General features: G+C 42.8%; 1 protein-coding gene across 6 annotated transcripts in view; it reads right to left on the reverse strand.

The window, feature by feature from the left end:
* Positions 1 to 14,827, reverse strand: part of LOC124613243 (cellular tumor antigen p53-like) — a 151,139-nt gene that overhangs the window by 54,985 nt on the left and 81,327 nt on the right. For all 6 annotated transcript variants that reach the window (XM_047141927.1, XM_047141923.1, XM_047141925.1 and 3 more), the window contains exon 5: positions 13,941 to 14,127. In XM_047141927.1, the coding sequence (XP_046997883.1) occupies positions 13,941 to 14,127 (187 nt within the window). The remainder of the gene's footprint in view (positions 1 to 13,940; positions 14,128 to 14,827) is intronic.

Raw genomic sequence — 14,827 nt, forward strand, 5'->3', positions numbered from 1 at the left:
TTAGCACCAATCTCTAACCTCATATCAGAAATAATGGACTCTGAGCACTCGGACTTATTCTGCAGCCATCAAACGACAACCCGGCACTTGCCAGTGCAGGAACAACCAACTCCTCCGTGAAGTATAATGCCCCACAGAAGAAAAAGCATTTGAAGGACAGTGGACAACAAGTTGATGTGTTTCATCTGTGGACACCCTGGAAACATATGTTACTGCAGAAAAAGGAGAGCTTGTGATGACTATTACACCATCAGATGTCACAACAATTCTATTCATGCTAGTCAAGTGCAGAAAACTGTAGTCCACCTGTTGGACAAAGCTGATTGCCATACACTGGATGGGGTTGCTCCCCAACACACCGTAGCCATTCCCTGTCACTGTATAGCAGTGTCAGTCACTCGCCTAGCCACTGAATTCCAAATAACTAAGCAAGGTAACCATCTTTGGAGATGAGGCCACCACAAATGAAAATCCTCCGTAGACAACAGCCACAACGATGTTAGGAAATCTCACTGAAGTCGTCATCAAGTGCCAACCTATCCAAATGCTAATGTACTCAGGCGGCTTCCTTTTCTGTAATGTCGAATGCTTATCATCATCAGCTAACGAAGACTACATTCCATTATATGAAAGCGATTGTGCTGAAAGCTGAAAATGGGAAATCCATCCAGCTGACAGGAATACATATTGTAAGAATAACAACTGATGACATAATCAAATCTGTCATTTTAACAGAATGTAATTCTAGCATTAGTCTCAGATGGGACTTCCTGTAGCCTTCACAAGCAGTCATAGGATGTGGAAGACCAGAGCTCTGGATTAGTGAAGCTATTACAACAAGCACACACAAAAGAGATTGTTCAGGGCAGTTGTTAATTGTTTGCCACTGAAGATGCTGTTTTTTTTTTGTCAACGAGACGAGTTCCACTCATCAATCGAGATGCTCAGATGAACTGTGAAGCTTGTTTTGTTGATTGCAAAAAGCTACTGAGACTCACAAAACGGAGCTACATGGCAGCAACAATCATAAGCATTTTAGATGGTCTAGGAGAACTTTGCATCACTAACTGTCATGGGCAGCTGTGACTCATCCCTAAAGGTACATGTAATAAAGATAGCAGAACCAGTCCAGGAAGCGCAGCTTACTGTCATTCATGAAGAATCATTTTTCACTATGACTGCAGACAATGCAGAGGAAGAAGCTACTCTCAAACTGTGATTAGGATCTGGCCTGACAAAGGACCAGTGTCATTGATTGTTGGCTATTCTGTATCAATTTCTGGATGCTTTCAAATCCAGAGCAAAAAAAAGGCAAACTAAGTGGTCAGTCGTAAAACACTTTATCGACACAGTGGATGGACAACCTACTTCAGCACATTATATGGACAACGTGTCTTTGCTATCTGGCAACATCTCTGATTTTTCAGACACATCTGAAGAACATGTAAACTAACAACCATGCTGAAGCGTAGTCATACAATGTAGGCTTTCATGGCCGGTGTTGTCTTCAGTTGAAACTTCCGGGCTGAGAGACCGTGGTTGATGTATAAAATTTCCACCTAGCATTTTGTCTCCATCTGCGAGAGACATCTTCTGAGGTCGTCCAGCTACAGCAACTGGATGACCTCAGGAGATGTCTCCTGCAGATGGAGACGAAACGTTGGGTGAAAATTTTATACATTGACCACGGCCTCTCAGCCCGGAAGTTTCAACTGAAGACATGCTGAAGTGTGTTTGGACTGCAGGCCTTTGCCTAAACCTGAAAAAGTGCCTCTTCGTCATGCAAGAAATTAATATCTTGGGGCACCTAGTTAATGGAGTCCACACCAGTCCAATGAAGATTAGAGAAGTTACAGATTTTTCTGATTTCTCGGCACATTCGTGATTTAAGCTTCCCTGGAATATGCTTGTACTACCAGCAATACTTGCCACATCACTTGCAAGACCTACTGCAGGCAGACATAAAATTTGCCTGGAACAAGGTGCAGGAAATATCTTTTCTTGTCCTTAAGAAGATGCTAAGATTTTCTACAGTTCTAGGACTAGGACTATATGGCAAGAACACAGAGACAGAAGTTCACACTGTGGCTGGCAGTGGTATCGAAGCTGTTCTAGTGTAAATTCAGGAAGATGCTGAATAGTTAACACACACTTCCAGAATACCATCCGAGTCTGAGATGAACTTCTCTACAACCGAGAAAGAGTGCCTTGCAGCTGTTTGGCCCATCAAAAAGTTCTGGCCACATTGACTTATTGATTGATTAACTGAAGGGTGTTATGGGACCAAATAGCGAGGTCATTGGTCCTGCGATTCCAAAGTTACTCACAGAAGAGAGAAGGTCCGCTACAAGTGGGCGGATCCAGGCCAGGGCCAGCAATGCTATCTCTGGGCTGGCACGGTTCTGACAGAATGCTCGATAACCACAAAAAGATGGAGAGTGGATGCATGTATGTTTCCTGAAGAGCAAGACAGAATGCAGAATAAGAGGAAACGAGTTGTTGAATTTCCGATAGGTGATGGTAATATCTGTTGCAGTTCCACTGGATTATCATGTGGCTAGAGTCCAGGATAGACATATAGAAGCTGATGGGAGGTCATGTCACCAGGTCAGTGGTTGTCACCGACGAGGATGACGTGACATCCATAAAAACTGGGTCTGGTTTGGGATGAGGAGGAGGGGGCGAAGCCCCCCCCCCCCCCCCCCCCCTCCGAAAAGTCGCCAGGGTAGCCTCATCCTCTGACTTATGCTGCTTCTTCTTATTCTTCTCCCTCGGAGCAAGGGAGGTGGCGTAGTCAGCAAGGGAGGTGGTGTAGTCAGTAAGGGAATAGGTGGCAGTGATGTCAACATCAGTCAGAGAGCAAGCAGCTTTGGGGCCCTCGGAGTGTGGTCCCTCATCAACCGAAGGTTGCAGACTTCCTATCCTGAGAAAGCTGGGGAGGGGTGTTCCGAGAGGGAGTCCATCCCTAGCAGGAGCCTGAGAAGAGGAGATCTTCCATGGCGGAGGAAGATGAGGAGGACGACGAGGAGGACGACGAGGAGGACCAGTTACTTGAGGGGAAGGGATGGGAGCCACTGAGGGTGGGGAAAGGGAAGGGGGGCAAGCTGAGAGTAAGGAGAAAGGGGGAGGAAAGGAAGAAGTAATGGCATCAAAGGTAAAGGAGAGATCGACAGGGTGAAATCTGTCAAATTTCTTCTGGGCCTCAAGGTAGCTGATGTGGAGGAGGATCTTTATTTCCTGAATTCTTTTTTTCTTCATATACACTGGACACCCTAACAAGACGGGAGAATGGAGACCACAGTAGTTTACACGGTTAAGTTGTGGGGTGCAAGGGCTCCCAAGTGAAGAGGGCAGCCACAGTCACCACAGACGGGAGTGGCACTGCATCACGAGGACTGTGTCCAAACTTGAGTCAACGGAAGCAACGCATGGGAGGGGAAATGTCTGCTTTCATGTTGCATCTGTAGACTATTACCTTGATCTTCTTAGACAGAGTATCTCCCTCAAATACCAGCATGGAAATGTCAGTGTTTACACGATGGTCCTTAGAGCCTCTATGGAGATGCCGGATGGACTGGAGGAGAAGGTCCCCATGGAAATTACACCCTGTGTCAAACTGAGTGACTTGCAGGAGTGACAGTCACAGGGATGTCTCTTAACAATCACAGGCACAGAGGGAGGCCAAATGACTGGGAGAAGTTGTCTTTATATGGAGAGCCAGATCTCATCTTGCTTAACAATTCAATTTCACTGAACTTGTCCTCAATATGTTTCACAAAGAAAATGGGATTGGTGGCGCCAAAAGTCTCCTTATCAGTCCTTGTACAGACTAGGAAATGTGGAAAGGGTTTCGCCCCAAGCTGGAAGGTCTGGCCCTCCTCCCAGGGGGTGGCCAAAGAGGGTGAGGCCACCAAGGCAGAAACAGGAACTGAGAATTATCTCTATGAAGAGACGCAGCTACAGACAGCGGCTAGAGAGTTTAACATGTTTTGTGTGCCAAATGTCCACCTTGGTACCACCCACTCTGAACAGGGGCTCACCTTGTGAGTGCCACTCAGCCACACAAACAGCTGCTTGGAAGGACTGTTGTTGCCAGGAGTTCTGAGCTCTCGAAAATATGGGCAACCATTCCTAGGCGTGCACAAGGCATTCACAGTGCAGGTACCAGTTGTGTGATCCCTGTGGTGTCAGGGGGCTCAGCCAAGTGTTTCAAAACAGCCCCACCACACAGACTGGCTATCAAGCTGGTGACCTAGCAAGGAGATGAAAGGGCCATGGGGTTGGGGGCAGAGGGAAACCAGTGCCAAGCACACTTTCCCATCTGGCTCACACTACAGATTTCAAATTTAGAGATGAAGGTCAAACCCCTGAGGGGGTCCAGGGAAAGAAAAGCCAAAAAGGAGGAGGAAAAGCAAACCAACCAAAACCACAAGACGAAGCAAAGGCAGGAGGATAGGAGGATAGCTGGTACGACATAAAGAACAACACCAAGAGAGGGAAAGGAAGGGGTAAAGCCAAAGGAATAAGGCCATGGAAGGAGAAGGAAGGGGAAGATGAAGCAGCCCAGAAAAGAAGAAAGGCTGCAATAGGTTGGGGACCAGTGTGCGCCACACATGTATCCTCCAGAGAGCTGTAGGCCTCCTAGGGTTGTGACCACATTGGTTTGACAAATCATTCACTACTGTGATGGACAACCATTCTTTATGATGGCTGACTAGCCTAAGGATGTGTCAGGTCTACTGGTGAAATGGGCCCTGAAGCTTCAGGAATACACTGTGGTGCTATATAATAGTGGATGCAAACACGAAAATGCCGACTGTCTTTCAAGGAATTCCTTGGCGAAACACAGTGGCATGTATGAAATCCCAGTCATCGCTGCACTAAAGAAGAACTGCAGCAAACAAATAGAACATTCTATAAGAGGAACTGTGATTTATTGGACCAGAAATGGTTGTTCGTCATCCCAGTTCATCTACAGCCAGCAGCCCTGAGGTATTTTCATGGTATTTCCACATCTAATCATCTTGGAGTCATGAAGACTGAAGACAGAATCACGTGTAGGCTTCAATGAGAGGTCTACCAATCCTATGCGAGGCACTGTAAGGAATGGCACCCACAGAAGCAAATGCCACAATTATCCAGGGCTCCTGGTAGCAATTCCGCCTGCAGCAGTGCCAGTCCACCCACACCTGCATCTACATTTCGCAAAACATCTTGCAATGTGTGATGGAGGGTACTGTGTGTACCACTGTTACTCCCCACCTTTCCTGTCCCGTCGCAAAATGGGTCACAGGAACAATGATTGCTGGTAAGCCTCCAAGTGGGCTCGAGTCTCACTAATTTTACCTTCGTGGTCGCTTTGTGAGATATACACAGGAGGAAGCCACATATTTACTGACTATTCCAGGAACATACGCTCTCAGAACTTTAAGAGTAAATCACACTGTGATGCAGAACACCTCTCTTGCAGCAGCTGCCACACTGGAGTTGAAATCATCATCTCCATGGTGCTTTCATGCTTATTAAATGAATCTGTAGCAAGATGTGCTGCTCTTATTTGGATCTACTCTATTTCCTCTTATCAGTCCTATCTAGTACAGATCTCAGACTGACGAGCAATATTCAAATACTGGACGAACAACGGTTTTCTAAGCCGCCTCCCTCATTGTCTGATTACATTACTTGAGGATTTTTCAAATGAATCTCAGTGTGGCTTCTGTCCTTACTGCAATTAGTTTTATGTGGTCATTCCATTTAAATCACTCTGTATGCATACTCCTTGATATTTTGTTATGTAACTGCTTCCAGTGATTGTTCTGCAAACATTTAATCATACAATAAGGGGTATTTCTGTCTATGTGTACACAATTTGTTACATTTATTTATGTTGAAGGTCAATTGCCTCTCGCCTCTCCCTATACCACATGTTCATCCTCTGCAGATCTTTCTGCTTTTAGCTACCATTTTCTAGTGTTGTGACTTCTCTATATAAAACAGTATCATCTACGAAAAGCCCTATGGAACTTCTGATTTGTCTACTATGTCATTTACACATATTGTGGAAAGTAATGCACCTATAACACTCCATTGGGGTACAGCCAAAACTACTTTTATGCCTGAAGACTTCTCTCCACTGTTCTGTTTGCTGAAAAATTTTCAATCCAATCGCTCAGTTGGTCTGATATTTCGTACATTCATTCATATTTTGCTCATGAGGCAGCAATGTGGAACTGCATCAAATGCCTTATAGAACTCAAGCAACACGGCATCTGAAACTTCCTAGCAGATTAAAACTGTGTGCCCGACCGAGACTCGAACTCGGGACCTTTGCCTATCGCGGGCAAGTGCTCTACCATCTGAGCTACCGAAGCAAGACTCACGCCCAGTACTCACAGCTTTACTTCTGCCAGTATCTCGTCTCCTACTTTCCAAACTTTACAGAAGCTCTTCTGCGAACCTTGCAGAACTAGCACTCCTGAAAGAAAGGATACAGCGGAGACATGGCTTAGCCACAGCCTGGGGGATGTTTCCAGAATGAGATTTTTACTCTGCAGCGGAGTGTGCGCTGATATGCAACTTCCTGGCAGATTAAAACTGTGTGCCCGACCGAGACTCGAACTCGGGACCTTTGCCTATCGCGGGCAAGTGCTCTACCATCTGAGCTACCAAAGCACGACTCACGCCCGGTACTCACAGCTTTACTTCTGCCAGTATCTCGTCTCCTACCTTCCAAGCTTTACAGAAGCTCTTCTGCGAACCTTGCAGAACTAGCACTCCTGAAAGAAAGGATACAGCGGAGTATTTATCACTTCTGGAAGGTTCTCAAAATTTCTTATGTTTGTATATTCAGGAACATTCTCTGTTTGTATAAATAATAGCACTTCCCACAAGGAGTTCAGTTCTGCAAAGGAGTTCAGTTCTGTTCTGTCTGCACACAGGTGTCAGTAATAAACTGACTGTTGTATTTCATAGATGACGCTGCTTTTGGACTTGACTGTGTTTATGACTTGCCAATATTCTAATGCCCTTAGTTATCCAAATCAGTTGCTCATTAGTAGTACATAAGTGCCTGCATTTTTAATTGAAAGAACCTTTTAAAGAAAGTGATAAAGGTTTGAAATGTATTATATTTGTTGTTCAGGTCTTCCACATGTAGACATCTTGCCAAGTTAGAGCTTCAAGATTGACATATTTGGATTGCAAAGAGATTTGCCTCTAAATCTTTTGTTTACTACACCTTGACTGTCTGTTCATCATGTTCTGAAAGAGCCTTTTCACCTGAGAACAATCTACGAAGATCTAATACTGTCCCTGTGATTCTCTGAACTCTCGTTGTAAAGTAATGAGCATCCATCTGTCTGGAACAACCTACTAGCCGTGAGGTATAGATGCCACTTCCCCAAAAAACTTGCTCAAGTTAAAGGAAGAGGCTGCCAGGAGTGATAAATTTTAGTGAAGGCTAAGGACAGGGTACAAGTATGTCAAAAACCATGTAACGCAATGCATCTTGCATGCCAACATTGCATCGTTCAGATTGAAGGCAAGGTAAAGCTGTTTTCAATCCAAAGGTTGGTTTAAGCACCACTGTGTTTTACTAGGCATGATTCTGATGGAGGTGGTATGCACGGCCATTGAACTGGTTAACAACTCAGATATAAGGAAACTGAAAGTTTAGCATGGGCTCCACACCATGGTGCAACTTGGCATTTTAACTAGTCAAATCACTGTCAGATGCGAAAGTACTGACAAGTGACAGACTGGAGTGACTGAGAACTGAACCTAGTTTTGTAGTGTGACACTAGTTAGACACTGAACTACACGCGGGTAAAGACATACTTTCATGTAGGGGATATTTACATGGGATGACATGGGGCACCTAATGTGTTTGACACCGTCCTAAATAGTGAATTATACGGGAACTTCCTGCGTATCTGTTCATTCGCCAACAGCACTCCACCTTTTGGAGAGACAATGTGCCCCTTCATTGCTTCCAAATTCTGTGAGAATTATCTGAGGTCATCTGACCTCAGTCCTACCAAGCACATTTGGGATACCACTGAGCAAGACAATCACTTCTTGGACACTAATCCAACTGACCTTTGCTAGGTGTCAGTGGTAATCACATGGTCACAGATCAGATGACACTCCAACATGTTTGGTTTCTCATAGGGTCCATTCCACAGTACATCAATACCGTTATCAGGACAAAAGGGAAGGCTACATATTATTAAGTAGATGTTTAATTAGGAACAGCTCACAACTTGTAGTAGTAATCAACACAAGATGCACCGTTTTATCAGATTTTTGTCAAGGGCTCTCTGTAACTTTAGTTTCTAGATTAGGAATATGTTTGTCAACAATATGCAGTCTTCAGTTACTTTTTTTATTTTCGTGTTTTAGTCTAATGTATTTTTGGAACTACAACTCCATTTTCAAGAGTTATACTGATGTTATTTTATTTTCTTTTTCTGTGGGGTAGAGGGGGGGGGGGGGGCACTATATCTGTTTCTGTTTATCATATAGTGATAAATGAATGACATAGCATTAGCTTTTTACTAAAAATGTCCTAGACGAGATAACAAAATAAAGTATTTTTAATAGCTACCTTCATTTGGTCACGAAATGTTAATATTCTGCATTGGCAAGAAACTTCCACATTTGCACTTTCATTCCCACAATATAACATGTTTATGACTGTTCTCCATTATTCAAAAACACATATTAATTTGAGGTGTATACAGGGCTGCCCCCCACATTTATGTGTATGTTTGGCAGGCCAGGTACGCCCCCTGCCTCACCCAGGAGGTTGTTTGTAAGCAGGAGAGGCAAGGTACTGTGTATAGTCAAGACAGCAGCAGCTGCCACAATGTTCAAGAGTACCAAGCTCGCTACTAAGTGGCACGAAAGTGACAGCACACAATGCTGCAGTCGCAGGCAGTAACTTACGTTCACTTGATCATGTGATACTGCACATGTATCCTCCCACAGGCACGTACTTAGGTCGACACTCTGCCCCTTGAGGATGAATTATATCCTGAGCTCTGAGCGATCAACAAACAGCTGCCTCAAGTCTCCGCTACGGACCCCATCTACTGCTGCCACTCCTGCTCCCTGCCAAGGTGCAGCCCTCGCCATGAGCCACTGCCACCACTGTGTTTCCACCAGCTGCTCTGAGGGCACTACTTTACAGTATTTGTTGTGACTGCCCAGAAGATCATTGTCTCATGGGATCCTGCCAGTACAGCATCTTCTTTTTCACCAGTTGACTGTCTACTTGGTCCCAGCCTCGTAGGACGGTGTCGTCACAGCAACTGCCGCCTATGAGTTCCCAGCCTCGTGGGCCTGTGTCATCATTAATCTTCCCTGGTCCTCACGAAATTGCTGTTCTCAAGTTCTGTAGACATTATTCTCAGAAGTTCGGTCCTCGTAATAAACAGTTGTTATTTTGAAGAGTGCATTTCACTACATTCAGCCACACCATTCAGCAAAGGAGATTACATTATTGTTTACATAAACAGATGAATAATTCAAAGCAGTCGTAATTGAAAATTTTTAGAAATTAATTTTCCATTGTTGCATATACTGCATGGTTTGGCACGCTTATTAGCATTATTCATCACAATTTTCTACTTTTATTGATAAGTGTACAATTTATACATTGGAGTAATTTAGGAAGCAATATTATAAGATTGATATTCGTTTGTGAAAACAAATGATATGAAATAGCCTACTGTGTAGAAATGACTGCAACTGTTGTATGAGGTGAGGAAATGGTGGACTGGAGATCTAGCTTTAAACTCATTGGGGGGGGGGGGGGGGGGGGGGAGAGAGAGAGAGAGAGAGAGAGAGAGAGAGAGAGAGAGAGAGAGAGAATATTGTGACTGAAGATGGTATGAAACTAAAAAATTCCTGGCCTATTAGGAGCTCAAACAAAATCGGCTCTCTTGCAATGTGTACCGCAAAATTAGAAGCATATTAGTTTTTGATGCAATTTAGTAAAGAAGAAATAATCAGGTATAAGAAACTTACACATTAACACTGTCACTGAAACACAGACATTTCTGCATAAAGGGGAGGAAATAACATTTTCAACTACTGAAAGTAGAAAATGTGACCACTATGGAACTGACAGGCACATGTATTTACATTGTGACTGATTGCCCATCCTTATGGAAGAACAAGCTACCATGCAAATAGTTTTTCCGATGGAAAACAGATATCGCAGGCAATGCTCAATGCTGGTTGACCTGTCTGTGCCACAGAATTGGTGACAATGTTGTTTTCTTCAGTAAAGTGTTGTGAGCTTTGTTGTCTATTAGCAGAAGTTCACCCTGTGCCAAATGTGTTCGTCCCATTGCTAGCTGTAGCTGAAGCTCAGCCTTAGTTTCTCGAGAGGAATTCTTCCCAAGTCTTCAATTGCTGAACTCTGATTGGCTCCCGTAATTCTACAAAGTTTATTTCTACTGTAGGGACAATTCTCACAATTATATGCAGAATAAATAAATGAAATTGATGGAAAGTAATACTTATAAATGTTTCTTGTGAATATTTGTTTGAAAGCAGACTGTATTGCAGTAACACCTTTCTGATAAACTGTTGGATTTGTGTGTCACAAAGTTTACACAATCATCGTCCTCCATGCTGTGAGATCTGATAATGCATGCCTATATGGATTGGAGGAAAAGGCTGCTATTCAAAACATATAACAAATTGTTCTTAAGCTTTATAAAACTAGTTGTGTTCTCTGCTGTATAACTCTGCAATTCAAATGGCTCTCACAGCACTATGGGACTTAACATCTGAGGTCCCCTAGGACTCAGAACTACTTAAACCTAACTAACCTAAGGACATCACACACATCCATGCCCGAGGCAGGATTCGAACCTGCGACCATAGCAGTCGCACGGTTCCAGACTGAAGCGCCTAGAACAGCTCGACCACCGCGGCCGGCTACCTCTGCAATTGTTCAGTTTCTATAAAAGTTCTGACAGCTGGATCAACAGTGTGGCTGAGGAACTGAAATGCCATTTTCACATTCATTTTCTGGTATGACTCCGGTTACATGTGAGTATCAGTGATTTTTAACAACATTCTGCCTTTTATGTTCTTTAACAATGCTGTACGTTTTTCTGAGATCTCCATGTGAAACAACAGCATTGTTGAAAGCGGAGTTGCCATAAGTAGATTGTTCCAACTTCTTTTCAATAAACATGGGGCATCATAAACAGCATGCATTCTTCAACCATTTACAGCAAAATAAGATCTTTTAGGAGTAACCTGCAAATGTTTGAGGACACTTTGATCAGCAGTTCCCTGATCACATTCAAAAGACCATTCTGCATTACATTTCAGTCTTTAAATCCTGGGATGTGTCCTCTACTGCAAGGATATTTTAAGCCAGATTAGCACTGAGCAAACAAAAATCAGCACAAGTTGCATACCATCATGTGTAAATGGTAGCTGGGTAGTGTGTCTAATGTTTTCCATTTAGTGCTTAGCCATTTCACAGCACGAAACACTTTAATAGTGAACACGTAATACCAATATTTGCAAGTTTGCAGAATGCAATGCTTGTTCTGGCATGTTCTCTTCCATTCACTGCCATGTAGATGCTTGTGGAACAGGTACCAAGTAACAGAAAAGAATGTCAGAGAGCACTAACAAATTGCTCACTGAAGCCAGTTTTACATTGGAGTGAACACCAGGAAATGAGAATTGTCTCTGGTGTAAACAGTGGGTGAGAGCGAGCAAACAACATTCAGTCATTTTCGGTATGCATTTGCTGGTGTTCAGCTGTTTGTTAGACTTATAGCAAAGCATCCAGGGAAACTCACTTCTTTTCTGCTTCAACACAGAGTATTCATCTGCTATTTTCCATCCAAACTGCTTATGCTGATCACTGGTAATTAATGTTTTGCTTTTGTTTTTCCTCTCAAGGAGCCACCAAAAAGGAGCCATCAACTGACATTTGTGCAAAGTTTTGAAATAATGCTAAAGAAAGCTGGAGCTGCAATTCAGTGTTAAGTGCAACACCTCCACGCATTTCATGCATACGTACAAACTGAAATACTGCTTACTCATCAACCTACTACCTATTGCTTGCTTTGTCAAAAATAGTACACAAAATAATTCTATCTCAATAGCAAATATTTATGTTTTAACTATAACTAGTGTTGTTATCAAGTGAAATCTATGTGGGGATGATTAATGCAAGAAACAATCAAAAACAAATAAACAGTGTTCGTAGAGTAGGCAAGTTATGCTCCTCCTTTCCTGTTCTGCTCCCTTGCATCCAGTGTGAATGCTTGTTCACAGGTACCAATGAATGGTAGTGAACACAGGTGAACTGTCCGTGAATGTCGTTTGCATTTTCTTCCATTCGTTGCGACGTAAGCAATGCTTTACATTCATTCACTCGTTTTTGCTTCTGTTTTAGTATACAGCAGGCTATACAATGACAAAATGTTATCATATGATGATCAGTGTTATGGAAAAGTCAGACTGCTACTCACAGCAAAGTTGACACATTGAGTTGCAGACAGGCACAAAGGAAAGACTTTGCACACTGTGCTTTTGGCCGAAGTCTTCTTCAGAAAAGAAAGGAAAACACACACACACACACACACACACACACACACACACACACACACACACACACACACTCATTCACACAAGAAGGCACACTTCTCACACACATGACCACTATTGCTGACCGCTCTGTCCAGACTACTATCATCTGATTATTTTTTCACGGTTGGAGACCTCAGTCATTATGTACTTTTTAAATTATATCATTGCTGCCAAGTCACTCTGTAAGTTTTTGTTATTTCTTTATTTCACTTTCACAGTTTTAGATGTAGAGCCATTTTCAACTGGACTGATAGAAATAAAGTAATGTTCCTTACATTTCTCTTTGTACTCCATACAATTTATTGGTTTCAGTTTTTCTATTGTACTTGAAAATTGCTTTAAAGCCAAAATGTACTAACAGTCAAATGTCAGCAATGATTTCATTTAACAATGAGAACATATCGTTCCTGTGCAAGAAGCGTGGATGCCACATTATATCAACATCTAAGTCTGATAAAATTTAGACAGGATCCAGTGCTTAGGGCTCATTACTAGTTTTTGCACATAACTAATACATTCAATCACTTGAATTCAAATTCCACTTCCATAACCTTTCTTCATCTTTGCAGGAAATCTGAACATATTTAGTTCAAGATTTGTTCTTCTGCTCTTTCCACAAATGCTTTACTCACAGATATGGTGACTCTATTCACTAGTGATGCTACCTCAGAAACAGCTGTCACAGATGCCAAACAATGGAAGGCGACTGGGGGCTGCTTGTACTCTGCCAAGGTTGCCCATATTTCAGCGAATGATGTGCCATCTAGTCATCGGTGTACAGGTGAGGGTGTGATGCTATCGCCGCCTGGTGGCCGTTCCCTAACGAGTGTTGCCTGTCAGAGCAACTGGTCAGTTAATCCATTTTTTAAGTGGTTTGGGTCGACAGACTAATTAAAATTACTTGGATGCTGTATTCTATTACACGCTGCTTCCATGTTAGCACAACAGCATTCAGCTGCCCATCGATTAAGGCTCAGTCAAACTGTGAGCATGCTACCTGCGAGATAAGCACCCAACATTTCTGCTGTAAAAGAATGTTCATTTTCAGTGTGCCAAACGGCATACTGGCATACTGCCACGCAGCTCGCACATAGTGCTGCAAGCTCCGACTACAGAGACGCATTTCCAAGATGTTATATGTCCACTAACAAATAATTTCAACCATACTGTACAGAAGTAAAGCCTAATTGGACTGTGTGAAACTGTGCAAAAATCACCAACACTAAAACGCGAACCTCACTCGTGAAAAAGGGTTATAAATAGCTTACTAGTTACACTAGTATTAAGAAGCTGCTTGTAATATTTATTACCTTTTCCATCCTTTTCATCTTCTGCTACGTGAGTTATGCATCTTATCACTGGCTCCTGCTGATCACTGGAGCTTACATACACTGCGAGAGCACGTATGTACAGGCCCGAACTGTAAGGAATCAGTCGAAATTGCACTGGTATGTTTTTGTTGATATTAACAAAAATCTTGTTCAAGTCTGTTGAGAACTGTGAAAAAGTATTAGAGTCTATATTAGAAACAAGTGAAAATATGTGCGTCACATAAATTATTTATTTATTTACTGTTCATTTCAAAGGACAACTGTAACATAACAAAATTATATTACATGAAAAGTAAAAAAGTTAAAAGAATAATCAAATACAACAAGCGAGAATAATACTATACTGCACAGACATGGTGACTCTAATGTAAAAGTTTTAACATCATGTGCATATGCCCCCCCCCCCTCCCCCACACACACACACAAAACCACAGAGAGGGAGGGAGGGAGAGGGGGGGGGGGAGGGGGGGAGAGGGAGGGGGGGGGGAGAGAGAGAGAGAGAGAGAGAGAGAGAGAGAGAGAGAGAGAGAGAGAGAGAGTGTTATCAACATGTATGTATACATATTCAAACAATGATAATATAGTGCTGCATTGTCATTTATTTAACTTCAACTGCACAGTTTTCCTCAAGCACATTAACAGTGTAAAATACGATACTGCTGCATTTGAAGACAGCCGCTTGTTACTGAACGTGTTATTGCAGGATGCAAATGGCCATCTAACATAAGGGAATAAGCATTTCTGAGCTGGTCTTACAAAGGAGAACATATATGTACCATCATTTGCAATAATACTCCAACAATATTGGACAAACACACAAATTGCTACATGGCTCTCCATACCTGGCTCGGTACACTGTTGGCTGA

Source organism: Schistocerca americana, chromosome 4 (genome assembly GCF_021461395.2).
Source record: "Schistocerca americana isolate TAMUIC-IGC-003095 chromosome 4, iqSchAmer2.1, whole genome shotgun sequence".
Taxonomy (NCBI): Eukaryota; Metazoa; Arthropoda; class Insecta; order Orthoptera; family Acrididae; genus Schistocerca; species Schistocerca americana.